Raw genomic sequence first — 25,842 nt, forward strand, 5'->3', positions numbered from 1 at the left:
TACTTTAATATATTAATGTTTAATTTACTATCTGTTTATTATTTTTAATGTTATTATTTATACTTTTACACTGAATCTTGTATTATTTTTAACTTGTATTGCTTTTAATATGTTTTTAGCCACTTTGAGTCCCATCATCATCAGGAAAAGGTGGGATATAAAATAATAATAATAATAATAATAATAATAATAATAATAATAATAATAATAATAATAATAATAATAAACATGCAAAGACACTGTGGGACTTCCAAATCCAGACTGACAAAGTTCTGGAACACAACACACCAGACATCACAGTTGTGGAAAAGAAAAAGGTTTGAATCATTGATGTCTCCATACCAGGTGATAGTCGCATTGACGAAAAACAACAGGAAAAACTCAGCCTCTATCAGGACCTCAAGATTGAACTTCAAAGACTCTGGCAGAAACCAGTACAGGTGGTCCCGGTGGTAATCTGCACACTGGGTGCCGTGCCAAAATATCTCAACCGGCATTTGGAAACAATAGACAGTGACAAAATTACGATCTGCCAACTGCAAAAGGCCACCCTACTGGGATCTGCACGCATCATCCGAAAATACATCACACAGTCCTAAACGCTTGGGAAGTGTTTGACTTGTGATTTTGTGATACGAAATCCAGCATATCTATCTTGTTTGCTGTGTCATACAATGTAGTGTCAATAATAATAATAATGATGATGATGATGATGATTGGTAAAAGTAATTCATTTTGTGTCTGTTCAAAGGGTGACTACAACTAAGGGATGGCTTTTTAAAAAACCATTGTTGCTATTCTTATAACAATAATGCAAAAAAAAAATTACACAGATATAACACATCCAAAGAGGTAGATCATGTACAGTATGTGTATGTATATGTGTATATAGCAAAACACATCCAAACAGAAGCACCCTCCCAGATCTCCAAATACGCTTCTTGCTTTCAAGACAATTACTTTTATCAGAATTGGGGGGGGGGGGGATTTCTTGCGGCTACAGCTATGATTTCTTGAGCATAGTAACAGACCACTAATGTGCTAATACTAATGCCTCAGGCAACGGATACTCTATCCCATCATCATGGCTTTTGTACAAGGAAGGAGTGTGCTATATAAGGAAGTGAAATGTCTCAGGTTATCTATAGGCTCATGTAATTTAATGTTATTCCTGGTGGTACGGTATTCTTTCTTTCCTTAGGTCCATCCAGCTTTCAAAGAGGCCTATATGTTGGTCGTTTTTATGTGTGCAGAACAATGAACCTCATTGCATGGAGCATTTTCCCCGATGTAGGACATGGAGAAAATGCTCGATGCAGTCATGCCGGCCACATGACCTAGGAGGTGTCTACGGACCTAGGAGATGTCTACGGAGGTGTCTTCGGCTTAGAAATGGAGATGGAAACTACCCCATAGAGTCGGACAGAACTAGACTTAATGTCAAGAGGAAGCCTTTACTTAGGACACTTTATGTCCATTTCAAGGACGAAGTGGAGCGGAGCCCATTAGATAATGTTTGCCTACTTCCGGCTGTCATCTGTCCCTTTTGTTCTTGAAATGGAGCTGAAATATACTGAAAGGAGAATTCAGAACATGGGCAAACCTTGTCATAAACCTTGTCATAAACCACACGTCATAAACAGCCACTCCATGGAAAGAAAAGCTATTTAAACTGTGTCCAAATAAAAAGTTATTTAAACTGTGTCCTGACTTGAAGGTTGGGTTGCTGACCTGAAAGCTGCCAGGTTCGAATCCCACCTGGGGAGAGTGTGGATGAGCTCCCTCTATCAGCTCCAGCTCCATGCGGGGACATGAGAGAAGCCTCCCACAAGGATGGTAAAAACATCAAAACATCCGGGTGTCCCCTGGGCAACGTCCTTGCAGACAGCCAATTCTCTCACTCCAGAAGCAACTCCGGTTGCTCCTGACACTAAAAAAAAAACCAAAAAAAAAACCTGTGTCCCATCTCCTTTGGTGTGCGGGGCTTTGCAGAGAGCAAGAGAGCCCATACATGTGTTTAATTTTGTACCGTGTATTCTTTATTTACTGAGCTTGGTCCCATGTAGCCCCCCCCCCCCCGTGGTATCCCTTTGGGGAGATAGAGACGGGCTATAAGAATAAAATTGTTGTTGTTGTTGAAGGAAGAGTGTTTAAAAAGGTGTCCTGCCTCCTTTAATGTAAGGGGCTTTGGGGAGAGCAAGGGATCCCATGGAAAAAAGTTTTCCCTGATTTTTTAAAGAAGTAATATGGAGAGGGCAGAGAAAAGGATACCCCGTGTGATGGTTCCTAACGTGAGCAACAATAAGCGAAACCCTGGAGAAATATGTGTGATAGGAAGACAGAACTTGAAATGGGATGATTGGAGATCTAACAGTAAGGTTCCCTTTGCCAGACAGACGGTCCCCAAATCTTCTCAAGGTCCATGTGATGAGATCCTATATTTGACTTCCCTTTTCAACCTTCTAATGGGAATGACATTCCCTTCTCAAAAAAATCCCCACGTCTGAAACCTATAACAACTTTGGGAGAAATTGCATGGCATTTCCAGACACATTCCAACATGTATTCATTTCAGTCTAAAGCATTCAAAGGGATTTGTGGTAATTGTATGCCAGCTCCTTCCGATATATGTGCTCTGCTATTTCTACCCCAAAGACTGTGAATTCAGTGGATGACTGGAGCAAGGGTGTCTATATATGTACAGCTTGTTGGAAAACTCTTGACTTAACCAAGATCAAGGAAACTATATAATGTAGAGCAATAATGAATGACTGACTTGTCCCTTCATTTCTTGGCGACCAATTTTAGTATTATCTCCAAAACACCACTTTTTGGATTAGTTCAGTGCAGAAACTGTCATGCTTATAGAAGTGGAATGGCTGTTTATGCAGTGTGACATGCTATGCAATTAATTATAATGAATATTAATGCTTTTAAATGAAACAAAAAAGTAATTCAACGACGTGTGAATACAATCACCTTTCAATACACTTCATCTCTCTCTCTCTCTCTCTCTCTCTCTCTCTCTCTCTCTCTCTCTCTCTTTAAAAAAGTAGCTACAAAACTTTACAAACTTAAATTTGTCCCGACACCCACATCTAGGTACGTATATAAATATAAATATGACCTTTTAAAAAGCGTTACTCTTCTGGAAAGATGTATGTTGTTTAGTGTCCACTTTGACTGCTTTCAAGAAGTAATAATAAATGTTTTTATTATAGGATTTCAATTCGTATTCATTGCTAACATGAAAGGTTTGGTAAAGCCATATTCTCAGATGCCAAAGGTACGCATTAATTTTAATGAGATCTTAGAAACACTGAAATGCCTAAAATAGCATTTCCCAGACCTGTACAAATTATTTTAAATTACATAAATATTTTTAATATGTCTGGCTTTGACAGAACACTACTATACACAGGAGGATGGCACTGACCATTTTTCCATTGGCATTTTCCATTTCCTCCTTCCGTTCCCACCCTGTCCCTGAAATAACTAGTATCATTATTAGTTCAAAACACCATGTTGCATTTGTGTATCATATAGAGTAGTCTGCCCCAAGTTAGAACTATTAGAGTTTCTCAAACTGTGCTTTTCCAGATGTTTTGGACTTCAGCTCCCACAATTCCTAAAAGTTGGTAAGATGGTTGGGATGTCTGCGAGCTGAAGTCCAAAACACCTGGAAGAGCAGTTTGAGAAAAGGACCAAGGACTACAATTCCCGTTAACCTCAGATAGCATGACGAATGGTCAGGAAATACGGGAAGTGCAAACCAAAACATCTGGAGAAGGTTGGGGAAGGCTAGTAGAAGACAGACTGAAATCTTGGAGGCCCTTTCATTAGGATAACAGCTATCTGGAAGAGCCCAAACAAAAACGTAATCTTGATTACCTGGGTTTTAGATCTATTTCTGGGGTTATTTGGAACATGGATTCAGAAAACTGAATTGGAAAGACCACGTTCGCTGTTGTTTCTTATATAATGTTATTATGTTTTCCTATGTGTGAGTAGATAGACTGAAATATGGCATATGTTCTGTAGCTCAAAAACTGTAGCTGATAGGGGATAAACTGGTGCCATATTTGGAAACAGCAGGTCAAATATACCCAGAAACAAGTTATAACATTTTAGGTAACAAAATGTGTATTGGTCAGTGTTATAGACATGATCAAGTCAAACTGAAGCTACAATACAATGTATCTGGTGAGGAGGGATGCAGCCATTGGGCAAGTGAATGTGGGCATTGCCTCCCCAAATAAGAATTTTGACCTTCCTTCAAATGAAATCTTTCTCCAGACCTTCAATATTTAGCATTGCAGTAAATTAAATCTTCTGTTGGGTGTTTAGAAATAGAATTTGGGCATCCAAAAAAAAGGTAGGTAAAGATACCAAGAAAATATGAACACAATAGCTAGCTATTAGTTTTCCATATGTGAACAGTTTTTGATATCTCACTCTGTGCAATGTGAGGACTGAAGGGAAATTTCATTTCTTTCAGAGGGGATCTTCTTATTCATTAGTTCAATGGAGTTTATTTCCTGTTGAGTTTACGATTCCACTGTAGTCAATGACATTTATACGTGCTTATTTTTTGCCAGGTAGCAATAGCAGACAGAATAAGGAAAAGTTTGAATTAAAATACATCAATTTAATTAATCAAATCAGTTTTAAGAAATTAAACCACTTGATTTACTTTGATTGTGCTTTTCCTGCATGCCAGGGGTTGGACTAGATGGCCCATGTGGCCTCTTCCAACTCTATTATTCTATGATTCTATGATTAACCAACTAAAGTTGCAGTTCTACACACATGCCTGGACATAAGACCTATAGAACTTGGAACATATATAAATATGTTTAAGATGGGATCCAATCAAGTCTACAAGTATCTATATGTGCACTCAAGATTCTATCATCATATGAATGTCATAAAGTTTTCTTAGGTAAAAAATTACTCAGAAGTGGGTTTGCCAGCTCCTACTGCTGAAATATAGCCTCCTAATAGTCATTGGTGGTCTCTCATCCAAGTACTGGTCTGGGATGACCCTACTTAGTTTCCAAGAGCAGAAAGTTTCCGGTGCATTAAGGGTATTGAGGGTTTACACATATAAAAATGTATTGTAAATGTAGCATACTTCCTAACATCTGGGATTGATGCTCAAAATCTTGTCACATGTTTAGGGCCCTTCCTACCAGGAACAGTGGATAAGCCAGATAAAACACATACACTACAAGTTATGTTCTTACTTCAGGCTGAAGCTAAATGGGATAACATATTGACCAGGAAAAGCTCCTGCGTAGCCTGGAATTTAAGTGAAGAGGGTCACTGCTCCCATTACATTTTATTCCTTGAGATGTTGTTTTTCTACTGTTTTATGTTTCTTTTTTAAGACTTCGATTTTAACTGTTAACTGATGATATTTTATTGTAGGTTTTACTGTTGTTTTATGTTATAATGTAAGGTGCCCCAAGGGCTCAGCTCAGCCATGTGGCAGGATATAAATTCCAAACGCATATAAATAAATATTTTCCCAAGCACAGCACTGATTGTTCCCTCTCTCTTTTACACACACACACACCTATCCTTTATAATTCAAACCTGCAGAAACTATAGTTGGTTACTGTTACATGGAACTTGTTTTTCCTCCGCTTTCTACTATTTTTAAGCAAATACATATACAATACATCCTATGAAGCACTGCGGATGGAGGAGAATCAATATTTAGGTTTGAAAACATGTGGGTATTAATGGAAGATAATTTATTAGAATCTACGAATCTAATAGCCACTAATTTACTCTGACAAAGAATATTCTAAGCAAGCCCATAGCCAAGGTGTGTGAGTGTGTAATGGGTTCACCTCCCTTCTAAAAATTTCAGGTTAAAACAAACCCTTGTTTATTTATTAATTTTAACTGGTTAATCAAATCCCAATGCTAATTCTATGAGAAGCAAAAATTAGAGTTCCTCCAGAACTGCAAATACATCTCAACCAAATTTTGATAATTTATTCACATCATTGTCGAAGGCTTTCATGGCCAGAATCACTGGGTTGTTGTGCATTTTCTGGGCTATATGGCCATGCTCCAGAAGCATTTTCTCCTGACGTTTCACCCACATCTATAGCAGGCATCCTCACAACCTCTGAGGATGCCTGCCATAGATGTGGGCGAAACGTCAGGAGAAAATGCTTCTGGAACACGGCCATACAGCCCAGAAAATGCACAGCAACCCAGATATTCACATCATCATTATGCACCTTCCCACCAATTTACATTGCAATAGCTGCAATAGACAACATAGTGGAAGCGACCAGGTTTTTGACATTGTGGATGTTTAATCAACATTTTCAACGTGAAGATGATGCAATCCACCAAATCTGATTATCAGAATCGGACTTCCCAGGTTAAACTTTGTTTATGTTGATTAGACTCCATAGGAAAAACAAAGTTTAAATTCAATTTATGATGTTTCCAGGTATATAACAACTATGATAATTTGTGCTTGCTTTAAACGTTTATTCTTTAATTTCTCCTAAATTATAAGAGTATTTTTGAATAACTAGGAACCAGACCAAAGGTATTTTATGTAGTTTCTAAAAATGTAATAATGTATGTGGGTCATAGATCCTGATTTTTAGATATTCCAATTTAAAGTGAAAATATATGTATAAGAGATCTTGCTGCTTCTCTAAATCTAATCAACATTTTTGTGAAATTTGAGCACAATTATAGATTGTATTATGTTGTTTCATTTATTTTAACCCATGTAATTATCTTTAAGTTTTTGAAATATTATTTTAAAAAGCACCCAAAGTAGTTACATCACTGCTCTTGCTCTTCCCTTTCAGAGCTCTCTCTTAGATCTACCTTCTGGCTCCTCCCACTGGGGTATTAAGGAAGGCATGAAAGCAGCTGTGGGTCATTCCAAACACAGCTGTCTTACTGTATAGTTGTCTGCTAGCTCTAGTTGCTGTTCTGAGTCTCAAAGCCCTATCAGTTGCTGTTAGTGCTAGTCTGTTAGTCATATCACAAATATGTTTGTGAATCACCCTAAATCCATCAGTGGAATCATTCTGCTATTTGCAAGCTACCTAGGACTTTCACATTACATGTCACATCAGGACATACCTGACCAAATATCTCTCAAGCCCTTCTTCATGTTTACAGGAACAACCATTCTGTTGAGAACATGCCTTTGAGCCCTTGGTCCAGTATATCAGTATTCCTCTGTGTGCATGCCTTCAAGTTGCCTATTGATGTATACACGAATTTCATAGGGTTTGGGAAAATAATAATCAGAGGTGTTTTTCCAGTCCCTTTCACTAAAACACAGCCTACAGCACCTGGTATTCATTAGTGGTTTACCATTCAGGTACTAACAACAACTGACCCTTTTTAGCTTCTACAATCAAATGGGATCTGATGCCCTTAACCTGTGGGTCCCCAGGTGTTTTGGTCTACAAATCCCAGAAATCCCAGCCAGATTACCAGCTGTTAGGATTTCTGGGAATTGAAGGCCAAAACATCTGGGGACCCACAGGTTGAGAACCACTGCCTTAGAGTATTTATTGCTCAAAGTATCACTAAAGCTAGGTCACATGGCTCAAACTCACCCAGGAACAACGTGAATACATCCGTGGAACAATTTTTGTCATTAACAACCCTGTCATGTCTAGGATCAGCTTGGCTAGATTCCTTGACACGGAACAATGGCTTCAAACTACAGGAAAGGAGATTCCACCTGAACATTAGGAAGAACTTTCTCACTGGTGAGAGCTGTTCGGCAGTGGAACTCTCTGCCCCGGACTGTGGTGGAGGCTCCTTCTTTGGAGGCTTTTAAGCAGAGGCTGGATGGCCATCTGTCAGGGGTGTTTTGAATGTGATATCTTGCTACTTGGCAGGGGGTTGGACTGGATGGCCCAAGAGGTCTCTTCCAACTCTACTATTCTATGATTCTAGCCTCATTGATTCAACTGCAGTATGTTAGGTCAACGTATAAATAAATTATTTTGATTCAATGGGTCTATTCTAGGCAGAAATAGTTATTCTTTGTGCTCATGTCCCTAGTTGCCATGCCATAAGCTCCCAACTGTCTTGCACCAGCAACTTGATATTCATGGCTGTCTAAACAATTTTTAGTTTGTGATCAAAGGCCTAAGCCTAATTTCTAGTCCTAACAAAAGAGGATGAGGGATTCTATCACACTATGCCAGTGTTTCTCAAACTCTGCTCCTCCTGATATTTAGGACTTACCATCTGTTAGGAATTGTTGGAGCTGAAGTCCAAAACATCTGGAGGAGCAAGGTTTGAGAAACACTGCATTATGCTATTATCTTATAAGATCCCATCTAAATTGTCATTCCAACATCTTACGAAATTTGTAGTTTAGGGGGAATATTTAGAATTCTCAGTTAGAACTCTCTGTCTCCAAAATTATAAGCCATAGGATGCCATAGGAAGCAGCCATGATTCATATATCCTCATGTGTAAGTTTAGAATCCATCACAAAAACCAGGAGCCCAAATGGCCTAGTGGATTAAAGCCTTGTGACTTGAAGGTTGGGTTGCTGACCTGAAGGCTGCCAGGTTCGAACCCCACCTGGGGATCCCACAAGGATGTTAAAAACATCAAAACATCCGGGCGTCCCCTGGGCAACGTCCTTGCAGATGGCAAATTCTCTCACACCAGAAGCAACTCAGGTTGCTCCTGACACGAGAAAAAAAAATCACAAAAACATGGGTTGACTTATCCATGGGTCAATGCAGGTTCTATACCTTAGCTCCTATCAAAGAAGGAACTATCTCCCTTTTTTAAGCAGAGTAGTGAAGTTAAGAACTTAGTCTACTCCAGAAGAACCTAGAAGAAGCACAACCTCCTCCTCTCTCTGCCATGGTGTCTGGTCTGCAGAATGATCCTGAATTTAAGTATGGATTATCGCAAAATCTGTAATTTTAGGCCCTCAAACCTACCCTTGTCTTATACATGAGATCAACTTATACATGAGTACATACGGTAATATAATAACGTGCTGCAAAGAGCCCTTGATGAATCAGTGAGACGAGGCTAAGTTTCCATTAGAACAGAAATTCAATGTCTGTTCTAGTTAGGACTAGCAAATGGATTTACAAGCCACAGTTTACATACACAATACTGAAGAAAATGGCACACTGCTGTAAGAATATTAGTGTGTTGTCAAATTTTAATTATATGTATGATTAATGCACATAAATGCACAGTATAATTCTTTTAAATATGGCTTCTATTAAAAGCAATTAAGGCTACAGGTTAATGACATCCTGTTGTATACTGCCTCTTGGAAGGATCACCTAAGGGAAGGCTTGCCAAGTCAACACCTTCATAAAGCTGAGTCTTTGAGCCAAAACAAATTTATTCAGATTAAAAAGCGATCCACTTAATTTCTCATATTAAAGAACAGCATTCCCACCATATGTATCAATAATTTCGTTTTTAAAAGCCTCAGAGTTCCATTTAAAAAACACACACACAATGCGCTGGGAACGGCAAAGCCATAGCAGAAATGTTAGCCTCTGTAATGCATTACTCTGAAAGGCATGCCAGTGTGGTGGGTTTTTTTTTTCCTCCCTTCTGCTCAGCCAAGAACTATTTTGCTTGGCTCAACATCGCTTGGGTTTGAAGAGGGGAAAAAACTTGCCGGCAGCTTAATCCAGAAAGATTTAATACGATGTGCTGCAGATGCCGTTGCTTTCTGGCACATCACAATTACTGTATGGCACACAGCAGAGAGAAGAAGAAAAAAAAAACCTTCAACCACAGATTTAGTTTGGCTCGTGTTGCCAACTCTTTTGGCTACATTTGCTCTTTGAGCTTACCAACTGCATGTTTACAGAGTGTGGTTTCAGTTGAGGTGTTAAAAAGGCTTGGTTTGGCTGCTCAACTGAAATTTATATGGCGGTAAAGATGTGACCGTTCCCATGTACCAGAACCATGTATCCTATCTGCTGGCAGGCAAATATTTCCCTTCACCTCCTCTAGCAAACAACAGTAACTTCAAAAGTACACAGGATGGTTTTCATTCAGTTCAGTAATGAGCAGTTATAAGCATGTGGTAGCAATATGTGGCCCCCAGGCATCAAGCAGTCTCCCAATTATTAATGTATTTTTTTTACTGGTGCAAACACCTTCTCCGATTTGGCTAGGTTATTTGCAATTCTTATTTCCTAAATCAGTATCAGAGTTAGTATCACTCACAGATATATTATATATCTATTATCTGTGTGCTTCAGATTTGTACTACAACACAAAACTATCATATAAATTTCCACATTTAAGCCACGGGGAATGGAAATTAAGGAGAAGCCTTCCCAAACTAGGGTCCCTTGGATGTTTCCCTTATAACTCCTGTAAACCTAAGCCAACAGAGCCAATGGCTAAGGATGAGAGGAATTGATATCATGTTAGACAGGAATACTGGGCATATATTAAAAAAAAAGAATGTGTCTATGTGTATAAAGAAACATTGAGATGCAGGGTTTAGGGATAAAAAGCAAAAACTGATTTACTGTTTTCTTGAAATTTCTGAGGAATTTAATTTTTGTGTATTCCAATATAAACTTACATTGTGTGCATGAGTCCAATAAAAATGTGAAGATCACAACTACCTGAAGTTTCCAACATAGTCCTCAATTCAAAGAAATTATTAAATATATTTTAAAATGCATACACAGCAAAAGTGTGTTTACAAATACATACCTATTTAGATCTGCAGCTGGAATTAGAACATTACAACATCACACACGGCCCATTTTGTTTTTAAAATTATGTACTCAATGGCATCATCATTCCACTTTTTGAGAAGTGAGTTGGATGTACGCATTACTTTCGAATGACTTTTTAAAAGTCTTTTTGAGGGAATATTTCAAATGTTATACCACTTTTTCAAAATTCCATATACAATTTTGCACAAAAGAAAATGGATCTGAGCAAACAACAAGAAATGGAGCCAACAATGTAACAACTAACTATAAAAGTGTGCAGCTAGAACCAACGAGTTTTTATGAGTTATTTTTTCAAAAGCAGTGTTCTGATTTCTGTTTGATCAGAAGTGTTATGCAGACTAGTATCTGATATTGCAAATTAGTGAAGACATAATTTTTTATGAAAATTGCCAATATAACCATAAAATAGCAACATGATAATTCTAATACTTCTATTATTTCATATTCCGAGATCATAAAATCCACAAGTCATGGAGAAAGGTCACCACCATACCACTGTTAGGACATAAAATCAATATTTAGGCATCTTGACAACAAAAATGCAAGATTTTACAGCCTAAGCAAATTCAACCAGCACACTATCTCACAGACAAAATAGTTATTATGCCTCCTTGAGCTTCACAAAATGCCTTCTATTACTGATATTTAAATACTCCAGAAAAATACGTATCTTCAGCTGAAAACACTATGCCCAGTATTCTTTAATCCTAGTCAAAATAGCAAGATCAAATGATATTCCAAACCTCTCTAGAGCAGAGAGACAATCATGTATCTGGTCAGAAAAACAAGAATATAATAAGATTTTTAAATGTATGTATATAAGCATCATATTAATACATTACCATTTTGGCTTCAGAGTGCATTGGAGGGACTTGTGGTGAAGCACAGGGATTATTGAGGTTTGGGCCTTGCATTCCCATGATATTGGAGTTCATTGACATTTGACGTTCCATCTTGTGAAGAAAAGAAAAATAAAGAAATCAGGTTGTCTTGGAACAACAACCTATATTCTGGTTTTTGTCAAATGGAGAAGATGTAGGCTACCTAAGAATAGTGTTCTACTATTTTAAGACTGCACAACTAGCAAAATAGACCTGGTGGGCTTATTGGTGGACCAATAAGCCACCAGATCTAGCCACTGAAAGATCTTGGAATTGCAATACAACATCAGTAATGCCACATGAGGACTACTCTTGATGCATTCAACCAACCTATAAGAAGCCAATGAGCAGGACAGGGATATTGTAATTCCCTTCTGCTCCTGCTTCCCAGAAAGCAGCATTATGATCCTATATGATAGCAACAGCTTTCTCTGAAGACAAAAAATATAGCCCATGAAATTATTTTACCCAACAATCAATGGACACTTTCCTCTTCGTCAAAAGAACAAATCAGTCACTTAGTTTTGAGAGTTTCACTAATGATTTTCCTTTCTTTTTAGAAAACAACACTGAGATTCAAGTGGCTTTTAAAATGTCATGGTATGAAATTATGGCTCATACTGTCAAGGTAGCCCACACCAATGTTTTGAAAGTATAAATAAAAATGCATGGTCTAAAATGTTTGAAATCGAAGGCTTTTTCTATTAACGCTGTTGGATCTGGGGAGGGGGTTCAACATGTCTCTCTTAGATTGCGGCAAACTGTTATAATACTGCCAACTGACAAAGAAAAACTAGAAACATCTTCCTACCATCCATGCTGCGTGAAAAATATGTAAAAATTATTTATCCAAACAATGTAGGGAATGTTTTCAGGGAAACAACATGACGTGTGCAGCTGTTTCAGTCCAATGCTTGGAAAAGTTAGGTTTAGGGATTTCCAGACACCAGTCACTGATGCTGTTGTATTCAAATCACCTAACACTTACCAGCTCTGATTCTCCCAGTCTTGGGTTGTGAAACAGAGGTCCATAATCAGGGAGAGAGGAGAAACAAGGCTGCATTCACCTTTTCCTTCTCCCAAGAACCTAAACCATTCATATCTTTATGGTCTAAATTGTTTCCAGTTTTCAACCACTTCCCACTGAAGCAACAGCACACCATCAGACTTACATGGGGGATAGAAGTTTTTGGAACAGAGTGCAGGGTCAAGAGAATATTACCCTGTGCCTATCCCAGAAAAGACATATGTATGCATAAGCCACACTGATGCACAAGCCTATCTCTAAAAGGATGAAGGCCACAGTTAGAACATTGTAGTTCAGGTTTTGTAATTGTATGTGTACACAGTTGGCTCTATGTATTCACAGGTTCTGTATCTATGGATTTGACCATCATTGAAGATATTCATGAAAACAAATCCAAAAAGTAAACCTTGATTTTGCTACCTGATTAAAGCTACACCACTGTAGCCTCCTGCCATTTCACAGAACCTCAGGCTTTCTCTGAATTCTTTGAATTGTTCACATTTTTATACAGGGGACAAAATTGTATTAAGTCATGGCATATAACGGGGCTTGAGCATCCATAGATTTTGGTATAGGGGACAGTCCTGGTACCAACCCCTTATAGATCCACACTGCCCTTTATCCCAGGATCTGATCTCAGATTATTTGCTTTAAACTGGAATATATGAGTCCCCACTGCCAGATAACCTGGGCTAAACAGATAATCTGGGATCAAATCCTGAAATATAGGGGCAGCGTGGAAGGGCTGTGAGAGTCTACTGCATCTTCAAGTCACCTATTGACTTCTGGTGACCACATGAATTTCATAGGGTTGGGCATTGAATACTCAGAGGCGGTTTTGCCGGTTCTCTCCTCTGAAATGTAGCCAAAGTGCCTAACCCCCTGCTTTCAAGAACAGAATAAAATAAGATGCTTTTTGTTGCACGGGAGTCCATAAAGTGCATTACATTATCTTCTATTTAGGCACACATATGAAGTACTTACTGGCATCAACACTGCAGAGGATCCAGGCATGGTAGGATTTGGTAGAGTCCCAGGCATAGACGCAGGCATGGGCTGTCGTTGTCGGTTGTGCAGGTGCAGTAGTGATGATAGTGAGCCTGGGACAGGCCTAAAATAAAAAAAAAGGAAGCACAGGGCTGAAACATACTGAAGAAAACATTATTTCAAAGTCAAAAGAGTAGAATTTCAAAATTAAGGACGTCAACATCTCAAAGTCTCCATGGTATTGCAGTGTTAAACCTATAATAATGTTTCAGTTTCAGGAGGGATGTTTCATTATGGATGCTATAATTGTGCCTGTGGAAGGGGAGAAAGGAGACTTAACACCCAATGAGGTTTTGAAACAGAATCAAATTCCTCTGACAAATAGAGAGTAACATTTTGAAACTTAATAGCATGTCCTTACAGTCACTATTTTTATGGTGATTTCTCTAGAATCTTTATATTCTGTGGAACTAAGATTTCCAGTAACTAATACTTTTGAATTCGTTAGGGATCTTTTGCCTTCTAAACAATTGGTTATTTCAATTGTTTGCTGTCCCAAGAAAGAGCATGTTGTTGTTGATGTTGTTGTTGTTGTTATACTACAGTTCCCAGATGTATTTTTAATTTTCATTTTAAAACACATGTTGCTTTTTTACACCCTTTGCAAAATAATTACATCGGCTTTTAGGACTTGATATTTGTCATACAAAATAGAAACAGATGCTGTAAGTTAACTGTCACATCTCTTGTCTGAGTGGTCCACATGAAGCCATTAAGTGGACAAAAGAAAATGTCATGCCTGTGCTGTCACTTCTGCCAGATCTAACCAGCCATGGAGCTCCTTCTAAACTCCTGGCCATTGTGGGTGCCTCTGCTGATGGTAAGAATAGGGCACCCATAGGACTGGCAATAATTTCTCCTCCTCCTTGCTGATCACATGAGTGCTTTCTAGACACTCTACATTAGCTACCTAGTTCTGTGTGTGTAACTAAGTAATATGTCTTGCCCTCACCCTCTCAGCCCATCTTAAGAGCCAGGTGCCAGATTGAGAGAAGGAGATGTGTTCAACCACTGAAGGAGGATGAAGTTTCCAGTCCTCTTCTGTCATCAGACAAGGACATGCAACAAGGATCTTGTGGGCTGAAGGATTGGAAAGATTATTATCCTTGTGCTCCAATCAGCAGTTGAATAACCTCCTTCTTACAACCCAAGCTGCTGACTGTGAAAGTGAGATAGGAAGGTATTTAAATAGTTGTACTGAATATGGAGCAATTATAAACCTAGGTTACAAATCTTTAACATTGAATGCCAGTCGTATTTTGCACTGCCAGACACATATATGTGCATACATATATATAAAAGGAAAACTTTGATACTCTTCTGGTACGACAAATTAAAAGGTTGAAAAGGTTAAAGGGTGCAATAACACAGTAGATATACTTCATTCATTTGAATTACAAAGAAAACATTGTCCCCGTATGGATGGAAAACAGAGGAACCTAAGAGATTTCCTTATTGGTGTATTTGTAACTGAATATCTCAAGGATACTCAGACAAAAGCAAAAAGCACCATCTCCCTTTATTCGATAATCTTGGCTGACTGACATTGGACCAGTATCTACTTTTTTAAAACTTTGGTTAATTGCTATTTCTTACTATTTTTTAAAAAAAATCAAGTGTATGTATGTTTACCATAAACCAGACAAAGGCGATTTGTAGCCCTCCAGATGTTTTGGATTGCAGTTCACACCATTCCTAACCTACCCTCACCACTGATGTCAGGAAATGATCAAAGCAAAACCTCACCACTTTACCGCATCACTGTTTATCTTGGCTAGGGCTGATGGGAGTTGCAGTCCAGCAACATCTGGATATAGATTGGTAGAAATCATAAGGCTTAGCAGGGCTCATTAACCATCCGTGAGCTCAGAAACCACATCTGTTTACATTAAGGTTGGAAGAAGGGAAAGTTCGGCACATCATCCTCCTGGTGTGTCAGTGTTAGACATCATAGGATGGATACAGAAAATGGCAGGAATAATCTGGCTTTCACTGTTGACCACAAGTGGAATGCTTTGTGGTGGCCTGCTTCAAAAGTATTATTTTCAGAGTTTGGCATCTGCCAAATGTAAACAGTACAAATCCTACAGGCTGATTGATGGCTGGGAGTAATAGGATTTGTAGTACAGGCTAGGATGGAAGAAAACTATTCTATGCCATTCTATTTAATATCTATGCAATAAATGTTGTCACTGATCTGCTATATTTCTTCCTATCCAATTGTCCAAGGCAGTTTAGACATTTGTAGCACTTTTATGAATAGGAACAAAACCAATAAAATTGGATGGATTGGATACACTCCTGTCCACTGGAGGAGAAATTTGCTTTGTTTTACTTTATAGACTGTCCTGACTGAAACTTTGGACAGCAAGAAAATATTGAATTGCAATAGGAAAATCTCCATGTAATTCAGGCTTGGTATGAATGAGGCCATTTAAAATTCAATTCCTAATACATTTAGTTTTTAAGTTCTTTGCTTGAAAGATACAAGAGAAAGCCAGGAGGTGAACACAGAGTTGTCTTCCGAATGTTTGGGTTTTGTGAGGGATTTAGATAGAATGAAATACAATTTTCATACAACTTTGCACCAACCAACGGTTGTGTCTAGGGGATTTTATTTAAAGAAAGCAACCATGTTTTAAATGACTATTGTAAATTAATTCTGCTACAAATATTGTAATGCTGTTCTGCCAGAAGTGGGCTTTTTTGCCAGGGAATCTAAACCACAGTGACTGGATATGAGTACTGCATCTTACATCTTCTAGTAATGTTTCTTTTAGATTAAACTCATTCTGTCTGCTGTGATTTTATTGGAAACAAGAAATTACACTGCCCAGCAATCCAATGAAACATATGCTAACAATTCCGTTACCCAAACAACATCACACATTACTCGAGCCCAGACGGTAGATTTTTGTCTTTCCAAAGTTAGCAATCCTATAGCATCAGTAGGTCACCCTGGTGATATCGTCAGGCCCTAGTTTATGACAATATCGTGGGCTCGTCTTGTGAGTTCCAAAGGAAGGAGACCAAGAAATCCTCTCTCTCTCTCTCTCTCTCTCTCTCTCTCTCTATATATATATATATATATATATATATATATATATAAAAGAGTGATGGCATCACGGCGACCCACAAAACAACAAAACTACAGGCCCCTCAACCTCGAAATTTGATAACACAACCCATCATCCACGCCTCTAGGTTGATACAACAAAAAGAAAAGAAAAATAAAGTCCTAATTAGAGAGAGAGGAATAATTGTTTTTATCCAATTGCTGCCAGTTCGAAGGCTAAGCTCCTCCAACTTGGTCTCCTAGCAACCCAATAAAAAATAAGAAAAAACACTAAAAATTCATACAATAAAATACTACAATTTTTAACCAATACCACCACCACTTTGCCACAGCAACGCATGGCCGGGCACAGCTAGTATACACACACACACACACACACACACACACACACACACACATATATATATATATAAATGTGCTGTTTTACTATGGAGTAAACAGCAAAACCACTGAACCAAATCACACCAAATTTGGCCACAAAAGACATAGTCATCCAATCTATGTCTTTCAATAAAAAAACCTAGAAAAATAGTCCAAATTACAGAGGATGAGGAAGAGCCTTTCCCTCCCTAACTGCCAGACAGAAAGGTAGACCTTGTTGCCTTTAGGCCCCGCCCCTTCATGTCCTAGCAACTCCCTCAGCCAAAATGGCACCCGGGGAGAGGCAGAGTGCACTTAGGCCTCATCCACACTGCCTATAAAATTCAGATTATCTGATTTGAACTGGATTATATGGCAGTGTAGACTCAAGTCCCTTCCACACAGCTGTATAACCCAGAATGCCAAGGCCCATAATCCACAGTATCTGCTTTGAACTGGATTAGCTTGGGTCCACACTGCCATATTACCCAGTATAGTGTGGATATTATACAGCTGTGTAGAAGGGGCCTCATAGAATCCAGTTCTAAGCAGATAATATAAGATTATAAATATAATATATAATAATTACTGTGGTATAATATAATCTCTAAAATCAGGACAGTAAATAAAGAGCAACACTCTGAAAACAGGGAAATTCCAGACAGGAAACAACCAGGGCCAGCTAACACATCCCAACAAAGAATTCCCCCAGGCAGGAAGCAGCCAGACCTTGAAGCTGCAAGGCCATTAAATGCTAATCAAGGTGGCTAATTGCAGCATTCATACCTACCGCACTGAGACTATTAATTGCTATTCAACCTGGCCAACCAAGGATTCCACAAGGTAGAAAGCGGCCAGGCTTGCAAGCAGCAAGGCTATTCGGTGCTATTCAACCTGGCCAACCAAGATTTCCCCTAGGTGGAAAACCCCCAGGCTTTGAAGCCACGAGGCTACTCCGTCCCATTCAACCTGGCCTAACAAGGATGCTCTATGTAGAAAGCGACCAGGCTTTTAAGCTGCAAGACTATTCAGTGCAATTCAGGCTGGCGAAACAATGATTTCCCTACAAAGCAAGTAGCCAGGCTTCAAAGCAGCTCTTTGATTGGGGTGCTACTTCAGCTCGCAAAACAAGGATTTCCCTAGATATAACACAGCCAGGCATTGAAACTGCAAGGCTATTCAGTGCAACTCAACCAGACCAACAAAGGATTAACCTTGGTAGAAGGTGGCCAGGATTTGAAGCAGCGATACTACGGTGTACTATCGAAGCTGACCAACCCAAGATTCCCTAGGTAGCAAGCAGCCAGGCTTTGAAGCAGCAAGGCTATTCATTGCAATTCTAGCAGCCCAAAAAACCATTCCCCTAGAACGCAAGTACCCAGCCTTCCAAGCAGCAACCCTATTCCATTGCATTCCACTCACCAAACAAGGATTCCCATAAGAAGAAAACAGCCAGGCTTTGAGGCTGCAAGGCTATTCACTGCTATTCCACCTGGCCAACAAATGATTCCCATAAGCCACAGCAACACGTGGCCGGGAAAAGCTAGTAAACTATAAAGAAGCTGAAGTGTGGTTTCATGTGGTGTCAAAATTAATCCAGCAGAGGCAAGCACTGCAATAGTATTTTTTCAAAGACTTTCTTCAGCTTGGAAATGTAATTTTTAAAAGTAATTTGCTATGTGACTTGTTACACACAGTTAAGTAATTTATTATTTCTTATATAAGTTGGCTTATATTTGGGTCAGCTTATATTTGAGAATATATGGTACATTTATTATATTTCTCTATTATTATTGGTATTATTACATTTATTATTTTTCTCTATTATTGTTGCTACTATTACATTTATTTTACTCTATTTTTATTATTATTAATAATACATTTATTATTTCACTCTGATATTATTATTGCAATTATTATTTTACTCTATTTATTATTGTATTATTTTGATGGATTTATTATTATTATTATTATTATTATTATTATTATTATTATTATTATTATTATTACATGTATTATTTTACTCTATTATTAAAAGGAGACATAAGGGCATTTACATTGAAGAAGACGAGAATAATGATTTAATCAGAGTTGGACAGTCTTATCTTAAATTTGAGCTTTATGTAAATATTCAAAAACATTTAACCTACCGATGCCTCAATTAATGTAATTTTATTGGTATCTATTTTTATTTCTGAAATTTACCACCCTCGGCTTATACTTGAGTCAATGTTTTCCCAGTTTTTTTGTGGTAAAATTAGGTGTCTCGGCTTATATTTAGGTCGGCTTATACTCGAGTATATACTGTAAATCTTTTTGGTCTATTTAATTTATTTGTTTTTCCCTTCTACTTTTTGTCTTGTGCTCCAAATGCATTTTGTTTTACCTGCCGGAAGTATCTTTCTTATATGGTAAATGAAATAAGCATTAATAAATATGTTTTGTTGATCATTGCGCCCTGAGCCAGAATGTAAAACATTAATTGAATGATAAAATCACAGAGTTGAGAAAAACCACAAGTATAATCCAGCTGAATGCCATGCCATGTGGAAATACACAATCAAAACATTCCTGCCTCTGTTTAAAAATTGAGGTGGTTTTTTCCCCCTCAGTTCAAAATTTATCCTGAAAATTGTAAGCTTGGGAGCAGCTGTTAGAACCAAACACACTATTTGAGTACACACTATTATAAACACTACACTTTGGTTTTAGTCTACAATAAACTTTGTCACCGAATAAAATGGTTTCAGATTGGCAGAGTAGACCCATTGACATTTGTTTTTGTATGTAACCTATGCAATCCTTTCCCCACTATTTTTACATTTGTTATTATATGCAACCTATCAGGGAAACCTGATTTTGACATAAAACAAGCAGCCTCCAGGACAAGTGCTTGGAGCTCCACAACCAGGCCTTTCTACACTGTGTACAAACCCTTTATAGAACTTTCTACCTTCATAATAAACTTAGGTGTTAGGCCATTTGACAGAAACTTGTTTTGGCTTGACTTGTGCCGTTTGCGCAGGTAATCCTCCAGAGTCCATATGGTTGGAATTTTACTTACATGTTCCAGAGCCAAAATGTTTTCTGAAATTGATTTAATGAGCCTGGGAATAGGGGTCTTGGGTAAAAAGGAAATTATTTGTATATATTAAAAACCAGAAAATAAGCTACCTTGCTGTCCTCACTCTCACCCTCGGTTCTGCTTAGCTCTGCAAGTCTGCATTTGCTTTGCAGTTGGGAAATTGCTGTTTTTGTTGGGGTGTTTTTTTTCTTCTTCTTTTTGGTAGCACCTTGGAGCTTTCCAGGGTTTTCCTGGATGGAAAAACACACTTTTGAATGTTAGGGTCCAATTTAGCCTATGCTCATTAATAAAAGGAATTATGTGCTTGTACACTCTAGCACTGAAATTGACAGAGGTGCACATGATGGCCACCTGCTCCCTAGGTGTTTTATAGTGTTAGCCCCAATGAACCAATGTGCTTGACACCCACAAAACTGTGACTGGAAAAACGAAGTAAATCGGTTCTCATAAACAGCTGGAGGGAAGGGTCAAAGATCCCTTCTTTAGTCTGTAAAACGTTGACCTTTGCAGATTACATTTTTTCTGACTTCAGTGAACCACCACAACATCGTACGTAATGCAAAGGTGACACAGATTTTAGGCCAAATTGAAATCCAGTGGTGTTGTATGATATGTTCTCATATATGCCAAGATTAAGCAGAGTAGGGGCAGATCCTGGTGTATCCATAGTGGACCTTTCCTCCTGGGTCCTCTGGGTATTCCACCTTGTTGGAGGAAATATCTGTGCTTGTTTTGATCCCCTAAATGTGTAGAGGATATTCCATAGCCAATATATAACTAGCTGTGCCCAGCCACATATCGTTGTGGCTTATGGGGATCCTTTGTTGGCAAGGTGGAATAGCAGTGAATAACCTTGAAGCCTCAAAGCCTGGCCATTTTCTTCTTATGGGAATCCTTGTTTGGTGAGCTGAAATACAATGGAATAAGCTTGCTGCTTAGAAGGCTGGGTACTTGTGTTCTAGGGGAGCGTACCATTCCGGCCAAAAAGGGAGGGGGGAAGTGAAAAATAGATATAGGCCAATCTGTTTTTTTTTTTGGGGGGGGGGGGGGGGTTGAGTGAAGGACATACTTTGGATGTGTTAGTTTATTGTGGCCAAATTTGGTGGTATTTGGTCTAGTGGTTTTGTTGTTAACTCGGTCCTAATTATGCACATAACATTTATATATAGAGAGATTAATTTACCAATAAGAGTCCAGTAAGCTTCCATATATCAGATGGATCTCATAACTTCCTTGCCCTTGTTCCTCGTCCTTCATCTCAAAAAGTCTTGCAATGTCCATCCATGCCTAAATAATAACCCACATACTTCTTTTACGCCTATTCATTTCTTACTTTCAGTACCAAGCACTACAAATAAGAATTAATCAACTCCAAATGAGAATGTTTCACTGAAATAATAGCAAATCTTTGGCAGCATTGCACTATAGTGACTTAATAAGAGGCCAGGATTTTAGTTACAGTCATGCCTCCACATTTGCAAGTTAAGCAGCCACGGATTTGATTATTCCTGGATTGCTCTATTTACTGCTGTCACCACCTCTGCTATTGCCCTACATGTGACTAAAAGTTGACCACATAATCATACTGGAGGACCTTCAAATGCCTAGAAAGGACATTTCTCTGGACATTTGTCAGTCCTCTAGCATGATTCTATGGTTAACCTCTGGCAGAAGTTCACTATAGAATTGTCCTGGAGGACTTATAAATGCCTAGAGATATAGTCTCACTGGTAAAAAATAGCATATATTTTTGGTTTTCTCACTTTTGTGAGGGTCCTGTACCCCTAATCATCACAAATTTGAGGGCTAACTGCATGTATATGTAACCTGTAATCCTCTCACATATTAGACAACCATCGGAAAGAATGGGAAAATACCTACATATTTTGGCACCTGCTAACATAATGAAGACACAGATCAGCTCTACCAAACAGCAATATGGAGGAGAGGTTATAAAAGAATTAGAAAAAAGTACCATGGTGACTCTGATCAAACTAGAATACAGTATATATTGAGATATATGGAATGTTGATACAGCAGCAAAGCTTGAAAACAGAAAAATAACAAGATTTGAGGAATGCAGTGAATTGGGCAAGCTATATTTTCTCAGGTTCTGAGAAAGGCAATGGCAAATTTTCTGAACAAATCTTGCCAAGAAGACCCAGTCATAGTCATCTCAAGGTTACCATAAGTCAGAAATAACTTGAAGGCACATTAACAACAAAAGTTAGAGTAATTGCCAATACTGTTTATTGTACAGAATAGTGGCTACTACTGTTGACGTTCAGAAGACAGTACGCTCTAGCCTATGAGTCCTGTAGATTGCACTTCTAAAAAGGCACCATCTCATAGAATCATAGAATAGTAGAGTTGGAAGAGACCACATGGGCCATCCAGTCCAACCCCCTGCTAAGAAACAGGAAATCGCATTCAAAGCACCCCCAACAGATGGCCATCCAGCCTCTGCTTAAAAGCCTCCAAAGAAGGAGCCTCCACCATGGCCCTGGGGAGAGAGTTCCACTGTCGAACAGCTCTCACAGTGAGGAAGTTCTTCCTGATGTTCAGGTGGAATCTCCTTTCCTGTAGTTTGAAGCCATTGTTCCGTGTCCTAGTCTGCAGGGCAGCAGAAAACAAGCTTGCTCCCTCCTCCCTATGACTTCCCTTCACGTATTTGTACATGGCTATCTTTGCACAAGACAGAGACATCAGAAGATTTATGGGAAGTTTTGCAGAAGTAGCATGTCTTATACTATTAGGATCTTTGGTTCATCTAGCACAGTATCATCAAAGCTGGCCAGTATTCATTAGGTTTCAGGCAGGGTTTCATGCTGTTAGGTGAAGATGGGATTGAAGCAAATGCTCTATCACTGAGATGACCTTTTTCCATAGCAAAACAACCAGGTGAGAATTAATCCTACGGGTTATTAGAAGAAGATGGCATCAATAAATGAAACAAATAATCAGTTGGCCAAGGGCAGTAGTTAGCAGGTTTGCACCTTACTCATCTCTTGACTTTTTCTAGCCAACCATTTCCTTTATGTATTGTCCTTTTTCTCCTTCTTCATTTAGTTTTTGTTCTGCCACTGTCAGTCATATGCAATAATATAGGTACCTCTCTCTATAATGTCTCTTCACAAGCACATTGCATGTATAGGAAAATGGAGGAAAACGGATGATATATGTAATATTATAATATAATAAAATATAATAATAATATAATATAATATAATACACTATTATTATAGTATATGATATATTACATGCAATATTACTAATAATATTGCAATATAGTGGTATATAATGCTTCTATTGTGCTATGCTAATAATATAATTTATTGTATGTACATATAACTTGTAAGCTGCCCTGAGGCCCCTTTGGGGTGAGAAGGGCGGGATATAAATGTCGCTAATAATAATAATGATGATGATGATGATGTGTGTTCTACTGCACATGCATCTTAAACATAATCCAACATCTGCTCACGTCAGGTTTGAATACTGTCTATTAGCACCCGTTTAGTTATGGGACAGGACGTACATCTGAATCCATACTCCATTAAGGATATGGATGGACAACAACTACGTTACCAATCACATTTTGCATCAACATATAACCCAATGAGACTAGTATACACTTGTTTGAACAACTGAAGTGGAGGTATTGTTTGCCCCCAATTATGTAATTGGGGGGAAATCTGACGACGACGACGATTATGATATTCATTTATATCCTTCTTTCCTCTCCTAAGGGAAAATTAAAGTGGCTATATGATCACTACCTGATCATACCATGAGCCAGAAGGGAAAAAAGCAGAAGTATTTTGAGGCTAGAAACAAACATGATGGAAAAGGAGTAAGACTACCATTTGGCTCTTTTTGTCCAAAACAGTTTCTTACATGGAATAAATGCTTGATTTCTACATAAAAATCAATCACCGTGAGAATTTTCTGGAGTACTAGTTGAGAGCATTCACCATACTGTGGAGGTCCTCATTTCAAGAGCATGCAACTTGCTATCTAATTCTCATCATTATATCGCTGACTAGTATCCAAGTCATTTTGGTAAGTCCTGTGCAAACATTAGAATAGCTGGCTACCTCTCAGGGATACTATTTCAAGTCTTGCTGATTGTGAGAATGAGGGAGGGAATGAGACAAGGAGGGAAGAAAGAGATTTGGAGGGAGAAGGGGAAGTGAGGGACGAAACAAGCCTGGTGTGTGTAAAATTAACATGTAATGTTTGTATATACAGTTTGAGCATCCCTTATCCAGAATTCCAAAATCTGAAATATTCCAAAACTATTTCAAATTATGGGTGGCAGAAGTAGCGACATGTTTGCTTTCTGATGGTTCACCGACTTGGTTTCGTCCAAAAAAAAATTATTAAAATATTTGGAGGAACTAGATCTGGAAGAATATTGTCAAAGGCTGCTTCATGGAAGACTTATGGATCTCATATGGCTTGGAACTGAAGGACCAGGAAGAAGAGGAGAAAAAAGGGCTATACACTGTAATCAATGAAAACAGTCTCTCCCAAGGCATTGGATCTTTTGTTTTAAAAAAGTGATGTGATTATAAATGTGTTTCCCATCATATCTAAGGCCCCATCTACACTGACCATTTAATGTAGTACAAAGTTAGCTTCAAACTGCAGAGGCCAGACACCAAACTCCCACAAAAGTGTCCAAAATAAAGCATCTATTGTGAATCAGTGCTCTGTGGTTTATGTAATCACAAATCAGCTACCAAATATTGCAATTTGTTGTGTGTTTCCCAGGCTGTATGGCCATGTTCCAGAAGTATTCTCTCCTGACGTTTTGCCCACATCTATGTCAGACATCCTCAGAGGTTGTGAGGTATATGGAGAAACTAAGCAAGGAAGATTTATATATCTGTGGAAGGTCCAGGGTGGAGACAGATAGATAAAGCTTCCTGGCTTCCACAGATATATAAACCTTTCTTGCTTAGTTTCTCCATATACCTCACAACCTCTGAGGACGCCTTCCATAGATGCGGGCGAAACGTCAGGAGAGAATACTTCTGGAACATGGCCATACAGCCAGGAAAACACACAACAACCCTGCGATTCTGGCCATGAAAGCCTTCGACAACACATTAATTGCAATTTCCTATGTGATCATCTGCACAGCGAAACCACTTCCTTCAATACCAATTTGAAACTGCATTAAAATGATGTGCCCTAATTCTGCCCTTAGAAAGATAGTGATATAAATGTTTTTCTTTTAAAATGTGTTCTAATGTGACTTAATGAATAGGAAGGGAAGAGAAAGAAACATCATTTTTGTTCCCCAGTCCTATAGCATGCACAGCTATTTCAGAGCCTAGTTTTCAAACAGTAATAGGTCTACCCATAAGAAATATCTGGAAGGGCAACCAAGTTTTTTTTCCATGCTTTTATGAAAAGACATGCAAACTTTCCTTGAAACCTAATTTTACTGTTCAAATATTTCAAATGATTTTTGATGTGATTATGTATTTCAACACCAACTTCCCAAACAAAGCTGAGATTTTCCTCTGAAAAGGAGAAGGGCAAATTACAGTAGACGCATGAAAACAAAGACTCAACAGTTTCTCCAGTGCAGGCTTGTT

General features: G+C 38.4%; 1 protein-coding gene across 7 annotated transcripts in view; it reads right to left on the reverse strand.

The window, feature by feature from the left end:
* creb5 (cAMP responsive element binding protein 5) overlaps positions 1–25,842 on the reverse strand; it is a 323,604-nt gene that overhangs the window by 82,267 nt on the left and 215,495 nt on the right. For all 7 annotated transcript variants that reach the window (XM_008117034.3, XM_008117035.3, XM_008117037.3 and 4 more), the window contains 2 exons: positions 13,650–13,776; positions 11,600–11,710 (listed from right to left, as the gene is read on the reverse strand). In XM_008117034.3, coding sequence (XP_008115241.1) covers positions 11,600–11,710; positions 13,650–13,776 — 238 coding nt within the window. The remainder of the gene's footprint in view (positions 1–11,599; positions 11,711–13,649; positions 13,777–25,842) is intronic.

The sequence above is a fragment of the Anolis carolinensis genome, chromosome 6 (genome assembly GCF_035594765.1).
Source record: "Anolis carolinensis isolate JA03-04 chromosome 6, rAnoCar3.1.pri, whole genome shotgun sequence".
In the NCBI taxonomy this organism is placed as follows: domain Eukaryota; kingdom Metazoa; phylum Chordata; class Lepidosauria; order Squamata; family Dactyloidae; genus Anolis; species Anolis carolinensis.